We start from the raw sequence: 17,563 nt of genomic DNA, 5'->3' as shown, positions 1-17,563 counted from the left end.
CTCCTCACCCATGCTTCTATAAATAATTCCAATAAAACCCATTAGTTCACCAAGTTTAGACTCTGGTGGCATGAGAACTCACTATGAAACTACAGCTGGCTTTGAATCCATGGAAGTCATCACGCTGACTCAGGCTCCTGAGTGCTGCATTTACTTACAAACATTAGTTACCATGTATGAGGGCCCACAGATGTGAGCCTGTTCCACCTTAACTAAAGGTCAGAGAGTTTACCAGCTTATTTTCACTCTTTCAAAGTTGTTGACAACACTTGTGGCTACAAACAAAAAACCTTGACCTAGAGTGTGGTTACTTGGTGTTTTGGACATTAAGATGGCCCACAGAGGTGGATCCACTCCACCCTGACCAAAGGTCAGAGAATTCAATTCCTGCTCCTTCATTTAAAATAGGAGGTTTGACATAGGGAGTGGCTGCCTACAGGATACTTGGTCTAGGGTTTATTTGCTGCATATCCTGCCCAAAACATCAAATGCTTTACTCAGGAAATAATGGCTTGATGTCTCAAGTATTGAAACAAGTAACTATTCTGGTTGTCCTTTGTGTCATGTTAAAGTGGGTTTTTTTTTGCCTTCTTCCCCCCCTTTTGTATTGGGGTATAAAAGTGTATGAAAAAAAGCATGGGCACATTCAGGATTCAGTATTTACTGAATTTCCCTCCCGATGCTGTTCTGTGTTTCTTACTTTTATTTCTCTCATATCTCTGTTCCTTTTGCTTAGTAATTCTAATCCTTATCCTCCTACCCTGGAACATATGAATTTCGTCGGTCGAGGCTGGTCTTTGACAATCTTGCCCACTTTCTTTTGAGAGTTAGGAATATAGGACTGGGGAGACAGAACAGTTGGTAAAGTGCTTGCTATGCAAGCATGAGACCCTGTGTTTGATTCTCAGAGCCAACATTAAAAAAGCCAGGTGTGCTGGCACACTCTTGTAATCCCAGTGCAGGGGAAGCAGATATAGCCAGCCTAGGCTAACTGGCAAGGCCCACGTCAATGAGAGACCCTGTCTCAAAAAACAAGACGCATAGTGCCTGAGGACTGACATGCAAGGCTGACTTCTGACCTACACACACATATGCATCTCTACAAATATACCTTCACACACAAGCATGCACGTATACACAGACATGTACACACAACATATATACACACATATGCACACACAATATACCAATAGGCTTCTATAAGTGTAGGCCCATATTTCTGTATGGCACAAGAGCCATAAGCCCGGTCTGAGGCGGTCACGAACTCTGCAGACAAGCTGTCTCTGTTTAACAATAGCCAGGAGGTGCTGCTCCTAGTTTCTTTTGTTATAATGTAGATTACCTGAGAAGAGATGTTGGCTGAAGCTGATGACTTAAGAGTTAAGAGGTTTGGTGCTTCCTTCTTTTGAAATTTGGAGGATGTCTTATAGATCCTACCTGACTGCTAGAATACAGGTAGATGCAGACGTGACTTGAGCCCATGCACCTGGTTGCCTAGGAGACAGCCTAATGTGTTTTCCCCCACTCAATTTATGTGATGATATACAAGGTGTTTGGATAACAAAGGAGAGATCTGGCCCTTCCATGATGACCATGTAAGCTGCGTTTGATTATTCCTCGCGACTCCATTCCAGTCCAGTTAGGGAATCTAACTCCAACACATAAGAACCACAATACTGATAATCATATTTATCTGTTATTGATTACCTATTATGGCCTGGCATTGCATTATGGATTTTATGCACACACAATTTTATTCCTTATTTTATATGTATGGTTATTTTGCCTGCGTGTTTATCTGTGTGGCATAGGTGTGCCTGATGCCCACAGAGACCAGAAGAGAGGGCTAGATCCCATGGGAGCATGCTTACAGATGGTTGGTTGTGAACCATTATGTGTGTGCTGAGAATCTAAGCTAGGTTCTCTGGAAGAGGAGCTAGTCCTCTTAATCAATGAACTGCTTCTTCAGCCCTAGATTTCCAGCTATTTATAATAATTTTTATGAGGCCGGAATAATACTAATTTTGTGTATGTATACAATGTAGGCTTTGAAATCACACCATGAGTATATTGGTAAACTGTACTAAACAGGTACATGAAGCTCAAATGCTGTGCTCCATTTACTGTGTGCTATAGTTTAGATCTTGGATAGTCCTCAAATGTTAAACTCTTGGTCCTCTACCTATGTAATTGCAGGGAGATGGTGGAAACCTTTATAAAGCAGAGCCTAGATTAGGTTACTGAGGTGTGCCCTTGTAGGAGATACTAGGACACTGTTCTCTTTCTCTCTCTCTCTCTCTCTCTCTCTCTCTCTCTCTCTCTCTCTCCTGTAACCCAGTTATGAAGTGAATGCTTTCACCCCATGCTGCTGCCATGATCTGGTACCTCATCACAGACCATAAAGCAACATGGCTAACCAATAATAGAATGAAATCTCCAAAACTATAAGCCAAAATAAAATTTGTTTTTTTCTCTTTTTCCATATGAAAAAGAGCAACTTTATATAGTTAAAATAATCAAATTCAAGTTATTAGTTAAAGGTAATTCAGGTTATTATTTAAAGGTTTTTTTATACCTTTTACCCTTAAATAATAATTAAGGATAACTAGGTGTCTAATATAGTACAAACTCTACTAAACATGAGTAGAAACATGACCTTTCATTAGAGGAAAATACAGACTTACATCCTTTATTGTATTCTCTCTTACCAACAAAAAAAAATTTTGAACTATGTTAAAAATGAGTTTGAAGCAGAAAAAAAACCAGCAAAATGAATACTGTTATATATCAATATACTTTTCTATTAAATACTAATATTAGTGGCTACAGAGTTTTCTCAGTAGTAACAAGCATTTGGCTGCTCTTCCAGAGGACCAGGGTTCAATTCCCAGCACCAACATGGTGGCACACAACCATCTGTAACTCCAGTTCCAAGGGATCTAACACTCTCTTCAAGCTTTGGAGTGCACAGCAATAATGCAAGCAAAATACTCATACATATAAAATAAACAATTACAAAGCATATTAAAATAAGGAACATTTTGAGCTCAAAAGTGAACCTTTTCTTTTAATAAACTGTCGCAGGCATTTGTTATAAGAGAGAAAGCTGACTAACATGCTATACTTCCTCACAATATGTGCATTAATGTATACCAATAATATCCATCACTTACTTCATTGAGTACAGCATGTAGAGTATATCAGCTTGCTCTTGTAAGCTTGAAGTCTCCTTCAACTGTGAAACCAGCGACTGGAAGTCCACTTCCCCAGATTTGTCTCTAGGAAGATGTACCTCTACACGAACAGAAGGAACCTTTGGAATAAGAAATGATAAAAGGGACGAAGTTAACAGTGCTTAACTAGATGATGACCTAGAATAAATTATCTTTCCACCTCTAAATCTTTTCCACAAGTATTTTCTAATGCTGGTCAGATGTGGTAGTGTACACCTGTAACCCGAGCATTTGGGAGGTTAAGGCAACAGGGTCAGGGTTCAAGACCATTCTCATCTACACAGTAAGTTACTTGAGGTTCTGCCTCACAATGTTTTTCCCAAAATGCTGATAAAAAGCAAAGCCAAAACAGCAAGACCACCAAGCCCTAAGATACAGAAAAGTAGTTTTCTAAGTTTACATTAAGAATAAACTTAAAAAGACATATATCTTTATTTGATAGTGTTTTGTTTAATACCATGTACTGGCTGGTTTTGGGTCAACTTGACACAAATGAGAGTCATCAGGGAGGAAGGAGCCTCAGTTGAGGTAATACCTCCACAAGATCCAGCTGTAGGCCTTTTTCTCAATTGGTGACTGATGAGGGAGGGCCCATCCCATGTGGGTAGGGTCATGCTCAGGCTGGTGGTCCTGGGTTCTAGAAGAAAACAGGCTGAGCAAGGCAGTAAGCAGCCTCCTCCATGGCCTCTGCATCAGCTTCTGCCTCCAGGGTCCTGTCCTGTTTGAGTTCCTGTCCTGATTTCCTTCAATGATGAACAGCAGTGTGGAAGTGTAAGCTGAATAAACCCTTTTCTCCCCAACTTGCTTTTTGGTCATGGTGTTTTGTTGCAGCAAACTAAGACACATCAGAAACCATAGTGACTAGTTTTCTTACTTTCCTTAAAGATGGCAGAGTTTGAAACACCTGTCCTGGCCCCAAGGCCCTGGGGCAGGCCCGAAAACACCCAAGTGCCTGCCCATCTGGGCCCTACAATGAACAAATATGAAATGGGGAGAGGAGAGAGAGAAAGAGAGAGAGAGAGAGAGAGAGAGAGAGAGAGAGAGAGAGAGAAAGAGAGAGAGAGTAAATGATGGAGAGATGGAAGAGAAGCTGAGTGGTTTGTGTGCTGTGGAGAGAGGTGGAGCTGGAGACAGGACAGTGGTGAGGAACAGGCTGATATGAGAAGCCTGTACAACCACCCAAGGCCATGGTGATGCCTGGTTGCCACTAAGGGCCATGTCTGAGTCTATTGGCCTACAGTAGCTGGGGTCTATCTGTGGCCTTGTATTACCACTGAGGGATGTCTGTAGTTTAGGCTGGCGCCTGGGGCCATACTCATGTCTCTGGGTGTATGTGGTGGTGGGGTGTCAAACTGATCTGATTGGTCTGGGCTTCTACCTGAGGCCATGGTGATATCCAGACCTCTGGGTCCATGGTCCTACTGCAGCTGGGGTCTGTGTTGATGCCTGTGACCTGTGTTACCTTCAAGGGCCAAGCGAATAACTGTGCCCTGTACTGCTGCCTGAAGCCATTTTGAGGGTCAAGGGCTGTGATACTGCTTGGGGGCCATGTCTGGGTTTGTGGTCCTACCTTGGCAGTGTCTGCTTAATGTCTGAGGCATAGGTTACACCAAAGGCCATGCAGATATCTTTGGTCTGGGCTTCTGCCTGAAGCCATGTTGATGTCCAAGTACTGTGCTGAGCTGGCCTGCCCTTCACTGGGGTGGTGTAAGAGAGATGGCCCCAAATGCACGGGCACAGGAGAGCTATCACCCAGGCCCAGATCCAGGACCTTGAGTTGGCCCACCCCAACATCTGCCACATCTATGAGCTGCTGGAGTATGAGAAGGGACTGGTCTGCAGACCCAAAGCCATAGGATCTCCACAACTCTGGACAACAGCCAGATATCTGAGACAAGTCTTGGTGAGGGTCCAGTATTGATGATATACCAGAAGCCAGAGGCCTTGAACTTGACCAATGACTCACTGCATGCACATTTGCAAGTAAAGCTATTGGGGCAAAAGGGTGTACTACGTGACAAACCACAGCTTCCGATGCCACTATGATGAAGACATGTGGAGAGGCAGGAAAGACACAGCGGAGTGAGGTGGTGCATGGGCTGTAGAACTGGAGATGCCACAGCTGTGAGTGGTATGAGAGAAGGCTGCAACTGATGGAGGAACAGGTGGTTTCCCAGAGGGCTTGGCCAGAGGTTTTGCTTTGTATTTTTTTTTTGCTGCTTTTTCTTTTGTGGGGAAGGTTATAAGGGTGGAGGGCAGATATGGAAGAACTGAGAAATGAGTGGGATTGGAATGAATGATGTAAAATTCCCAAAGAATCAATAAAAAAAGAAAAAAAAAGATGCCAGATTTTTACAAAAAGCTGACAGAAATGCACAGTTACCTGGTTATCTTGTGGAGACTGAGGCGAGTCAAGTAAATTGAATGAAGGGCGAGAAGGCTGAAATAACTTTGTAGGAAGGTACATGTGAACATCTGCAGGAAGTTGACATTTATGGAAAAAGTTAAGTAGGAAACATAAAACACATGGTTGACTTAGCAATACGGTAACATGTGGATCAGTTCTTTACAGAACAAGAATGACGAAAGTTTCCTTCAATGATACAAATAAAAAGAAATGTGGCTATTAGATAAGTTTTTAAATATCCAATTAATGCATATTTTTATATTTTTGAAAGGATTTTCTGTAATTGTACCATCAACTAGACATATAAGATATTATATTTATTAATAGGATCACTATCACAATGATGCTATCACTAGTATTTTCATATAAATACATAAAAACACCTAAAAGGAATAACTCAGTTACATTTTACTTTTTCTGGGATTTTCTAGGCAAATATTTGATTTCCAGAGGCTGTGACTGGATGATTCTATCTAGAGACTCAAAAAACATGTAGTGGTTGATCAACTTTGAGATGTTTCTAAGATGTTTTACTTACATAGTAGAAATACTTACCATAACCTCTAAGGAGAGACCTGCACTTCATTTTCAGCATTTTACACAGAGACGATACAGAGCTCAAACAACTGGTCAAGTAAGTAAATAGCAATGCTAGGAATCGAATTCTGATTTCCTGATTTACAAATGATAAATGCAATTTAATGAACATAAGTTCATGTCGTTGCATAAACTCTTTCTAGCTGGAACACAACCAAAGGGTATCCTAATTCCTTCATCTCAATGTTAAACAGTGCTCACATTTAGTATCTGGTTAGTAATGGTCAATAAAAATTTAGGTAGCAGGAGCATGCATGACAACCATTCTCATCCTCTGGATAATGTAACATTCAGGTTATCTAGGTGTGGCTTAGGAGCCCTTCTCTCCCTCCACATATAGCAACCACAGAGATACTGAAGTCTTAGGAACCATGGCTACTTTTGTAACATACAAAAGATACCTTCCAATGAAAACATTACTAAAGGAAGGTACTGGTTATGGAGAGAACTGTGGCGATGTTGTGAAGAATGAGTATTATATTTGAGATCTACATGGCTAGAACAACTGGATGCACAGTTAGAGTGGGCATAAAGGGGAATCCAGTTGTAGTTTATATCAGTCTCTGCTTCTGTCTACCCTGTTTTATAATAGAAATTCTAAATTACCCTCAAAGAAGTAATTTTCCAAATGAGAAATGCTCTTCTACATTTTACTTCTATATTAAAACTGAGTATGTTCTCTTGTTCTGTGTCTTGCTGTTTTCTTGGTCAAACCAGACTATATGACAGTATCCATATCACGATTATATAGTATTCATTGATTTCATAAGGATTTGAGTGCCTACTATATTCTAGGTGCTGCCCAAGAGGCTGGGAACAAAGCAGTGAACAAAACCATGATCCTGTCTCCATCATGGGCTTCATGGCATCTGTGTTTGACACTAGGGAGTAATGGCATTACTCACTCTGTACATGCAGCTCCTTGGACTTGGTCACCAAGGACATTAAGTCGCAAGTTGTTTGCACAGCAGCTCGGAACCGATCTAGCCCTCCCTTCTGTGAGGTAGGAGCTAGTTTAGGATGGGGAACAGTGTGTGCCAAAAGGTGGTCTAAGTAACGAGCAACTTCATCACCACAGCGAGCTGCAAGGTTAGTTGGGGAAAGGGAAGAAACAAAAACAAACATAGTTACTTCAAAATCTACCCTAGTAGTCAGAATGAGTGGCTCTTATACCTAAAACACCATCTCAGAGGAAGGCTGTTCTTGACTCATGGGGAAAAAAAATCCTTGAGACAATTGTATAACCTCATAGATTAAGATTTAGAGTCTACAGCCATTTACCAGGATCCACCTGCTCTTCAATTTTGCTGAGACACAGGTAAAGTTACTGAAAGCTAAATGTATGAGTTTGTTCTAGAATAAGCAGAGCAAGTATTTCATAATTTCTATGTGTGTGATGGCAGGGGTGGCAGAAGGGAGACAACATTGGAAGGATAGGCCCTTTCAACTAATAGAAAGAGACTTTTCCGGAGAAAGGCCATGGAAGGGCAAAAAATCTTCCACCAAATAATGAGTTAGTTCTAAAAAGAGTCTACAAACACTAGTACTAATCACTAACAAGAAAAGCATATTTGCATGCCGTTGGCTAAGGACTATTGGTCACAAATTGCCTTTTAGACATCTTATTTATTTATTTATCCTCCAAATATGTGTTGTTACTATGGAACAGGCAGTGTCCTGGACATTGAGAATTGTTGCAGAAAGTACATATTGTCTCCCTTCTCTTGGGCTCACCCTCTCCCGTGTATCATCTAGGTACATTTAGCCCCATGGCTTGTGGGTCACATGTAGCCAAGGATAACTATGATAAGGCCTCAAACAAAATCATGAACTTACTCAAAACATGAGGTTTTAAAAAACTGTATTATTGCATGGTTCTTGAACATGAACTTGGTAGATGATGACATCATCTACCAAGTTGGACACACTTAAATCATATTGTTATACAGATAATGGAAATGTCACACTTTAAAATGAACATTTATTATGTTTACAGTTAGGGAAGTGCTGGGATTGGAACCAAAGCTGTCTGTCTGTCATGCATCATTTGGTGCTGGACAATCTTCAGTGACCTCTTTAGAAGTCCCTCTGTGATCTGGTATGACCAATGGGAACTAGTAGAGCTCTAAGAATCAAACTCAAATTCAATGGTATCCTAGTGACAGATATTTTAACTATGAATATAATCCAGATACTTGAATAGAGGGATATCGGTTATATTTAATTATCAAAATGCTTTATACAAAAAGAAATACTATGCAAATAAAGAAGAATATAGAGTAAATGTTGAGCCCTAACAAAAAACAGTACTTATTCTATGAGATTATGCTTGTTAGTATCTTATGGTAGACAACAGTCAAATACCCAGACAACAAAAAACAGTTCACCAAGATTTAGATAGTTAGAAGAACCATTCTCTTATCGACCATTCTCTTTTGAAGACTCAAACAATGTAATTTTTGTCTTGCAAAGGTCAGTACTTGTGCACTGCAGTCAGTGTTTCCTAGTCATTTTAAATCCATGCTATCAGAATGCATTCTCATGGCACCATGTTTGTATCGTTAGCATGAATTATGTACATTATTCATCGCATTTGTCACATAATAGTGACAGGCATTCTGAACAGGGTTTTTCAAAGTACAGAGATATCAAGACATGTCTCTAATATTATGTAAAATATAAGTCCTTGAGTTATGTGAAACTTTAAACATAACTCTAACCAAATTTCATCTTTTAATGTCAAATATAAGATATACATATATTTGTATATGTATGTTTTCAACTGCACTATTGATTAAATATTTTACTTATCATTGTTTCTTCCTATTTCAAATTACCAGCTACCTCAAAAACTCAAGAAGGAAAGCTTCCCTAATCTTGGTAAGGCATTGCCTAACCTCATACTCTACAGTCAGTCACCACAGAGATATTAAACCAGAAACCAAAGAGCAGTAGAGGGAAGAAAAGTGAAGCAAAACAAAAGTAGAAATCTACATGTATTAAAGAGGACTGAGGATGGCACACTATGAGATTGTTGGAAACATCAGTTATTAATGATGAAGCTAAACAATCACTCGTATTCTTGTCTGGTCAACCAGTGGTGTTTAAGGCCTCCTTACCATTACTTGTTGAATCATAGCTATCCATCATCCAGTTGCCAGATTCCAGCTCATCATAGTCTTCATCATAATCTTCATTGTACAGCTTACCCTCAGGTCCAGGGTCCATGAAGCTTAAGTGTGTGCAGCAAGATGTTGTCAAAAACTCTGACAATTTACCTGTCTGGATCCTTATAATTATAGGGTAGATAGAAAACAGCAAATCAGGAAATATCTTTTTAAAGGATATACAAATGAGTCATAATTGTCAATAAAAGAATGCTTTACATGTTTCAACATGTTAGGGACAAGATTTTTAAAGAAAGACCACTAATTCGAGTTCACAATCCTCCAACAGAATAGTTGTATTCTCTTTTATTGCTGTGCACTATGTTGAATATCTGGTAAAAAACTGCATTAGTTATGAGAGAAGTGGATAGAGAATGAAGATAAATCACACAAATCTATCACATTATTTTTAAAAAAATACCATCGGGGCTAGAAAGACTGCTAAGTGGTTTAGAGCTCTGGTTGCTCTTGCAGAGGACCTGGGCTCAATTTCCAGCACCCAGATGGCAGCTCAGAATCATCTATAACTCCATTTCAAGGGGATCTGATACTCTCTTCTGGCCTCTGTGGGAATCAGGCATGCATTATACATTCAGGCAAAATTCTCATATATATATAGAATTAAAATAAAAAGAAATCTCAAAAAATTTAAAAATACCATCAAAAGACAATTTTAGACATAGACAATATTTGACATTTTTATATGTTGTAATAAATTAAGTTGAACTATATCATTCTCTACTTAATAAGCCAATTACAAAACTTCAAATGAAATTAGTAGTATTAATTTTCTAAAGAAGCCAGTTTAAAGGAGCTACCAATGGCCAGATCTTGATAATTTGAAAAATGAAAGAAATAATGACAGAAATGGGTCATGATATATTGAATAAAATAAGACCCCAAAGAATATATTAATAATAAACCACAAAATAAGTTAATTTTTATATATAAGAATTCCAATTACAGATGTACACCGAATAATAGAAACACTGTCAAAATGGGCCTTGGCTTATGTGTTTATACAGACAAACAAATTTCTAGAAGGCTATTTTACAACTCAGGAATAGTCTTCCTTCCAAGAATCAATGGAAGCAGACACTCATGTGCCTGCTGAGATGATATCTTGAGAAAGTACAGTGAATTCTTATAATTGTGTGTGCTATTTCAGCATTGGTTTGAATCTAAATTTGACTTTCTCATATGCTAAGCAGTGCTCAAGCATTATTTATAGTTTCCTATGCTACATCTCCCCTAGCTCACTTACCTTGCCCCACCAAAATAGCCATCCTGCATTTTTCGGAGTGCTGCCAGAATACTTGAATTCAAGCTGGTTCCATCTTCCTCTTAAAAGTAAAAGATTTTAAAAACATATTTTGTTGTTTTAACTGAGAACTAGGGGAAGTGTTTCAAACATTTCAAACCAACTTTGTACTGGGAGTACCACAAATGAGATACTCCTCACTGACCGTCCTGTGCTTCGATGATTAATGTGAAGAGCAACATCACTGGAGACTGGGCAAATGGTAAAGATTAAGTTCTTCAAAGGCATTATCTTGTTAATCACAAGTAACCAGCACTTTTAACAACATCAACTATTTATCAAATGTTAGGCTTGAAACTAGGTTCATTCCTGTTTATGACTAAGTCTCTGTTTCTCAAGGATTGGGCTATGACTCACTTAACATGTCTTTGTTTCAAAATGTTAGTTTTGTTTGTTTATTTGTTTTCTTTTTTGAGACAGGTTTTCTCTGTGTAGTCTTGGCTGTCATGGAACCTTGAACTCAAGAGATTTGCCTGCCTTTGCCTCCCAAGTGCTGGGATTAAAGGTGTATTTCACTACGGTCTGTCTTCAAAAAGTTTTTATGACCATCCTGCAACCTTACCTTTGTTTCAAAGGGTTGTTATGACTATGCTGTTATGACTGCTTTATAATGCTGCTTCTGTAACCCTACCTATTAGCCTGCCAAATACCCCTTCTGGAAACCACCAACCCCTGAACTATAAAAATTCTTATCTTACCCATGTCCAAGGCTGACCTCTTGAACGCTACCATAGGGGGAGGCAGCCTATGTACATGAGTTAAAAAAGCTTGCTTTAATTAATTGCTTGCTTTAATTAATTTGGTCATTGATGATTATGGTTAGTGGTTTTTCTCCTTGAACCATTGGGATTAGCATTATGATAAGCATCTCACAGACAATGTCTTAGTTAGGGGTTTCTATCGCTGCAACAAAACACCATAACTGAAAAGCAAGTTGGGGAGGAAAGGGCTTATTTGGCTTACATTTCAACATTGCTGTTCATCACTGAAGGAAGTCAGGACAGGAACTCAAAACAGGGAAGGCTTCTGGAAGCAGGAGCTGATGCAGAGCCCATGGAGGACAGCTACTTACTAGTCTTGCTCTCCATGACTTGTTCAGCCTACTTTCTTATAGAACCCAAGACCACTATACCAGGGATAGTACCACCAACAATGGGCTTGGCCCTCCCCCATTGATCACTAATTGAGAAAATGCCTTAAGGATGGAAGCATTTCCTCAACTGAGGCACCTTCCTCTGATGATTCTAGTTTGTCAGTTTGACACACAAAACCAGTCAGTACAGATGGTATTACTCATAATGAGTCGTGTGTGTGTGTAAAATCCTCTAGAAGGATGATGATTATCTGGTTTTTATATTAAACTGATGATAGTCTTGAGATTTGCCTTTTCTAATTTGTTCTTTCTAATAACACTCTGGAGGCAGAGGCAGGAGGGCCATGAGTTTAAAGTCAGGCTCATGTACATAATGAATTCCACAATAGCCTGGGCTATACTGTGAGACTTTGCTTCAAAAACACAAAACAAAGTAATAACAAAAACAAATAAAAGTCATACATAGTAGTAAACATATGTAATCTCAGTACTTGGGAGACAGAGGCAGGAAGATCAGGAGTCCAAAGGCAACCTTAGCTATATATCAAGTTTGAAGAGAGCTTAGGCTATACAAGCTGTTCAATAATCCTTCTGTGTACTGTGAAGATGTATTGCTCTCATTGTTAATAAAAAGCTGACTGGTTGATAGCTAGGTAGGATTTTAGGGGCAGAGAGAATGCTGGGAAGAAGGAGGGTGGAGGAAGCAGGTGAACTTGCCGTACTGAGGAAAGGTACCGAGCATGTGGCAGAGCACTGATAAGAAATATGGGTTAATTTAAGATGTGAGAGTTAGCTAGTAACAAACTGAGCTATCAACCAAGCATTTATAATTAATAATAAGTCTCTGTGTGGTTATTTGGGGAGCAGCTGGTGGGTCAGAGCTGATCAGTTGTTTAGATGAAAAACTCCTCCTGCATAGATAAGATCCAGTCTCAGAAACCAACAGGGTAAGTGAGATGGCTCAATGTGTAAAAATCTTGTTAAAAACAAAAACCGAGAAAAGAAAATCTGAAAGCCTAAGTTCTATATCAGCTGAACTTTTTTCTTAGGCACCATGATAGCTTTCAGTGCTTTAGTACTTAATGTACTATCTTGAATTTGTTTTCTATTATTATTATCTATTAACTTTGCCTTCTAAATTAAACTGTAACTATCTCAAGACAATTATGCGAATACATTAGTTTTAAATGCGCACTTGTTAAAAAGAACAAAGACTACCCCACTTTCTCAGCTCCTGCTATTTTGTAGCCCTTTTCAGATGTGACCAAAATTCCTACCAGTCTGTCTGGATTTTGAATGACTAATGATCAAAGGTTCTTTTTCATGAAAAGGAATTCTATGCACTTTGGCAGTACACACAGAACTTTGGAAGCAACAGCAGAGACACAGAAAGAAAGCAGCAGAACTCAGAACAACAAAGCCTTTCCTTGTGAGGAAGCAGCTCTCCCTGGTCCTAATACAACCCAAAAGCTTTTGCATTTTCTCCGCCTAAATGCGACTCCTTCAGTAAGATGGGCTTTGGAAGGAGAAGCTTGGGAACTTTCCTATAAATTGTGATGCTCCACTGGGATAAAACAGATGCAGGATGCAGTAGCATTCTCTTTAAAAACAATTGTAGAATATAACTTTTGGAAAATTAACTCAGAAATCAATTACCTAAAGCTAGTCTTTGCTCCGTTTTTACACTGTGGCTCTCAAACCATATGAAATATTCTTATGCATCCGTTTATTTCATATTTATCATCTGTCTTCACCTCCTAAAACATAAACTTAAATAGAACAGAAACCTTACTTGTCTATCACCCTGTGTGTCCAGAGCTTAGAAAATTGTCTGACACAAAAGCTAAGCTGGTAAGTACTGCTCTGCAGTGCGACACTGAAGGACTACACACATAACTTCCTTCACTCATTCTCTTACCAAGCATGGTGTGTGAGATGGGGAAAGTGATGGTGGGCTGGCCTGTCATCCTCCAGCGGCTACAGAGGTAGGACAGATCTGTTCTAAGCATTTCTACTATCATCTGGTTGTCCAGAGCCAGGTAGAACTGTTGCTGATCTATAAACTGAGAAAAGGAAAAACAATCATTCAGAAAAATTTTCTCTCACAAATATCAAATAGTATTTTTCAATGTCTGCTTATTCATAAAGCATATATGTCACACAGGAAACAGTACTCTCAAATTTAATGACTAATAATTCCAAAAGTATGTGGTGGTCAACGGTATGCATAACAATAATTTCTGATATTTTTTACTTTTTATTTTGGATTTTTTCGAGCTAAGATTTCTCTGTGTAGCCCTGGCTGTCCTGGAACTCACTCTGTAGACCAGACTGACCTTGAATTCAGAGATCTGCCTGCCTCTGCCTCCTGACTGCTTGGGATAGAGGTGTGCAGCCATCACTGCCTAGCTAGTTTCTGATATTTTTAAAGTGTGTGACTGCTTACAATTTTTTTCAAGTATATAATTTCATTTAATCCTATAACCACCTAGTATAAGTAGCTCCTCCTCTACCTCTCCCCTTTCTTCCTAATTTTTTATTATGTAGCCTAGGCTCGCTTTGAACTCATAATGCCCTTGCTCTGTAATTCCTGAGTTATGAGATTACAGGCACGCACCACTATTCTCAGCTTGACGTCTTTCTTTCTTTCTTTCTTTCTTTCTTTCTTTCTATTTTTCAGGACAGGGTTTCTTTGTAGCTTTTGGTTCCTGTCTTGGAACTAGCTCTTGTAGACCAGGCTGGGCTCGAACTCACAGAGATCTGCCTGCCTCTGCCTCCCGAGTGCTGGGATTAAAGGCGTGCGCCACCACCACCTGGCTGCCGTTTTTCTTTTAATATGAAGAGTAAGACTCAGGGGCAGTATGTGAACTAACACACACACATCTGATTAGCAAATGGAAAAGTCAGAAATAGAGTCTAGGTTAAGTTCATCTTTTGTCTATCTTAGATGCACTGTTTTAGATATAACAAATAGAGGATTAAAATTCTCCTTCAAGAAAATAATTACTTTGCTACTAGAGATCAAACCTTAGGACTTGTGCATGTTTAGAAAGCACTTGACCATTAAGCTTCATCTTCAGCCCTTGGTTGAGACAGAATATTCCTATGTACCTCATACTAACCTTGCTAACCATGTGGCCCTTGTTGGTGCTGAATGCACTGCCTCACCCTCCTAAGTGCTGGAATTACAAGCATGTGACACTGTACCTAGCTTCCTTCCCAGAAAATAACTGCTACTGCCATCCATCTTAGATCTATGTATGTCGCTAACAAATGTCAGGCCACCAATATATATGATTACAGCCTAATAATCCTGTTATTTTTCTTTAAAAGAGGACATTGAAGATTTCTATGCAAATGAAAAGGCTCCTTCATAATAGGAAACACTTAATTGAGCAGTTAAATAGATAGTATTTCCACACATAAAGGACAAATACAGTCTTAATCTAACTTCTGAAAAATAAGGAAAATTCTGTAAATACCTTAACATTCGGAAAATCCCAATCACAGTTTAACACCCGGGAATATTGGTAGTGGCAGTCACTTGGCAAAGCTCTACGCAGCGAGTTCAATTCAGCGAACAGTTATTGAATCACTTGATACATGCAAGGCCCTGTAGGACTGTGACTAATCCAATTCCAGCCAATGTTTTATTTCTGCAGTCTCTCTCCTCTCATTTCGATTCATCTCAATGCATGGTGCAGCTTTTGCCACTCACCTGTGGAGTGAAAGTGAAGACTGTTTTGCGGATGTCATAGAGTTTTGATGTTCCAAGCACACCCATGAACCTGTAGGGTCGTAAACTGAGATTCATTCTACTGTTGCATCCTGACACAAAATTGAAAACTGGTCAGGATATTCTTAATGTACAGATTAAAGCAATATTGGTTTCCACAGACACTCACAATGTATGTATATACATATATACACATCTACCTCATTTCTTTTTTTTTTTTTTAAATTTATTTATTTATTAAGGATTTCTGCCTCGTCCCCACAACCGCTTCCCATTTCCCTCCCCCTCCCCCGATCAATTCCCCCTCCCTCATCTGCTCGAAGAGCAATCAGGGTTCCCTGACCTGTGGGAAGCCCAAGGACTGCCCACCTCTATCCAGGTCTCGTAAGGTGAGCATCCAAACTGCCTAGGCTCCCACAAAGCCAGTACGTGCAGTAGGATCAAAAACCCACTGCAATTGTTCTTGAATTCTCAGTATTCCTCATTGTCCGCTATGTTCAGCTAGTCCGGATTTATCCCATGCTTTTTCAGACCTAGGCCAGCTGGCCTTGGTGAGATCCCAATAGAACATCCCCATTGTCTTAGTGTGTGGGTGCACCCCTCGTGGTCCTGAGTTCCTTGCTCGTGCTCCGTCTCCTTCTGCTCCTGATTTGGACCTTGAGATTTCTGTCCGGTGCTCCCGTGTGGGTCTCTGTCTCTGTCTCCTTTCATCGCCTGATGAAGGTTAATATTCCTGAGGATGCCTATGTGTTTGTCTTTGGATTCACCTTCTTATTTAGCTTCTCTAGGAACATGAATTATAAGCTTAATGTCCTTTATTTATGGCTAGAAACCAAATATGAGTGAGTACATCCCATGTTCCTCTTTTTGGGTCTGGCTTACCTCACTCAGGATAGTGTTTTCTATTTCCATCCATTTGTATGCAAAATTCAAGAAGTCCTTGTTTTTTACTGCTGAGTAATACTCTAATATGTATATATTCCATACTTTCTTCATCCATTCTTCCATTGAAGGGCATCTAGGTTGTTTCCAGGTTCTGGCTATTACAAACAATGCTGCCATGAACATAGTTGAGCATATACTTTTGTTGTATGATAGGGCCTCTCTTGGGTATATTCCCAAGAGTGGTATTGCTGGATCCAGGGGTAGGTTGATCCCGAATTTCCTGAGAATCCGCCACACTGCTTTCCAGAGTGGTTGCACAAGTTTGCATTCCCACCAGCAATGGGTGAGTGTACCCCTTTCTCCACAACCTCTCCAGCAAAGGCTATCATTGGTGTTTTTTATTTTCGCCATTCTGACAGGTGTAAGGTGGTATCTTAAAGTTGTCTTGATTTGCATTTCCCTGATCGCTAAGGAGGTTGAGCATGACCTTAAGTGTCTTTTGGCCATTTGAAGTTCTTCTGTTGAGAATTCTCTGTTCAGATCAGTGCCCCACTTTATAATTGGGTTGATTAGCCTTTTACGGTCTAGTTTCTTGAGTTCTTTATATATTTTGGAGATCAAACCTTTGTCAGTAGCAGGGTTGGTGAAGATCTTCTCCCAGTCAGTGGGTTGTCTTTTTGTCTTAGTGACAGTGTCCTTTGCTTTACAGAAGCTTCTCAGCCTCAGGGAGTCCCATTTATTCAATGATGCCCTTAGTGTCTGTGCTGCTGGGGTTATACATAGGAAGTGGTCTCCTGTGCCCATGTGCTGTAGAGTACTTCCCACTTTCTCTTCTATCAGGTTCAGTGTGTTCAGACTGATATTGAGGTCTTTAATCCATTTGGATTTGAGTTTTGTGCATGGTGATAGATATGGATCTATTTTCATTCTTCTACAGATTGACATCCAGTTTTGCCAGCACCATTTGTTGAAGATGCTCTCTTTTTTCCATTGTATACTTTTAGCTCCTTTATCGAAGATCAGGTGTTCATAGGTTTGTGGGTTAATGTCAGGGTCTTCTATTCGATTCCATTGGTCGACTTCTCTGTTTTTATGCCAATACCAAGCTGTTTTCAATACTGTAG

At 39.7% G+C, this 17,563-nt stretch overlaps 1 protein-coding gene across 1 annotated transcript in view; it reads right to left on the bottom strand.

Annotated features, from left to right (window-relative positions):
* LOC121442853 (phosphorylase b kinase regulatory subunit alpha, skeletal muscle isoform-like) overlaps window positions 1-17,563 on the bottom strand; it is a 139,479-nt gene that overhangs the window by 39,370 nt on the left and 82,546 nt on the right. Inside the window, 7 exon segments of the mRNA XM_041644506.1 lie at window positions 3,174-3,313; window positions 5,617-5,708; window positions 7,143-7,319; window positions 9,357-9,526; window positions 10,669-10,747; window positions 13,737-13,881; window positions 15,537-15,646. Of these exon segments, the coding sequence (XP_041500440.1) occupies window positions 3,174-3,313; window positions 5,617-5,708; window positions 7,143-7,319; window positions 9,357-9,526; window positions 10,669-10,747; window positions 13,737-13,881; window positions 15,537-15,646 (913 nt within the window).

The sequence above is a fragment of the Microtus oregoni genome, unplaced genomic scaffold (genome assembly GCF_018167655.1).
Source record: "Microtus oregoni isolate MIOR12 unplaced genomic scaffold, Mior012 000097F_ref0000449, whole genome shotgun sequence".
Classification (NCBI taxonomy): domain Eukaryota; kingdom Metazoa; phylum Chordata; class Mammalia; order Rodentia; family Cricetidae; genus Microtus; species Microtus oregoni.
Note: the sequence above shows the minus strand (reverse complement) of the source record. Positions and strands in the feature narration are given on the sequence as shown.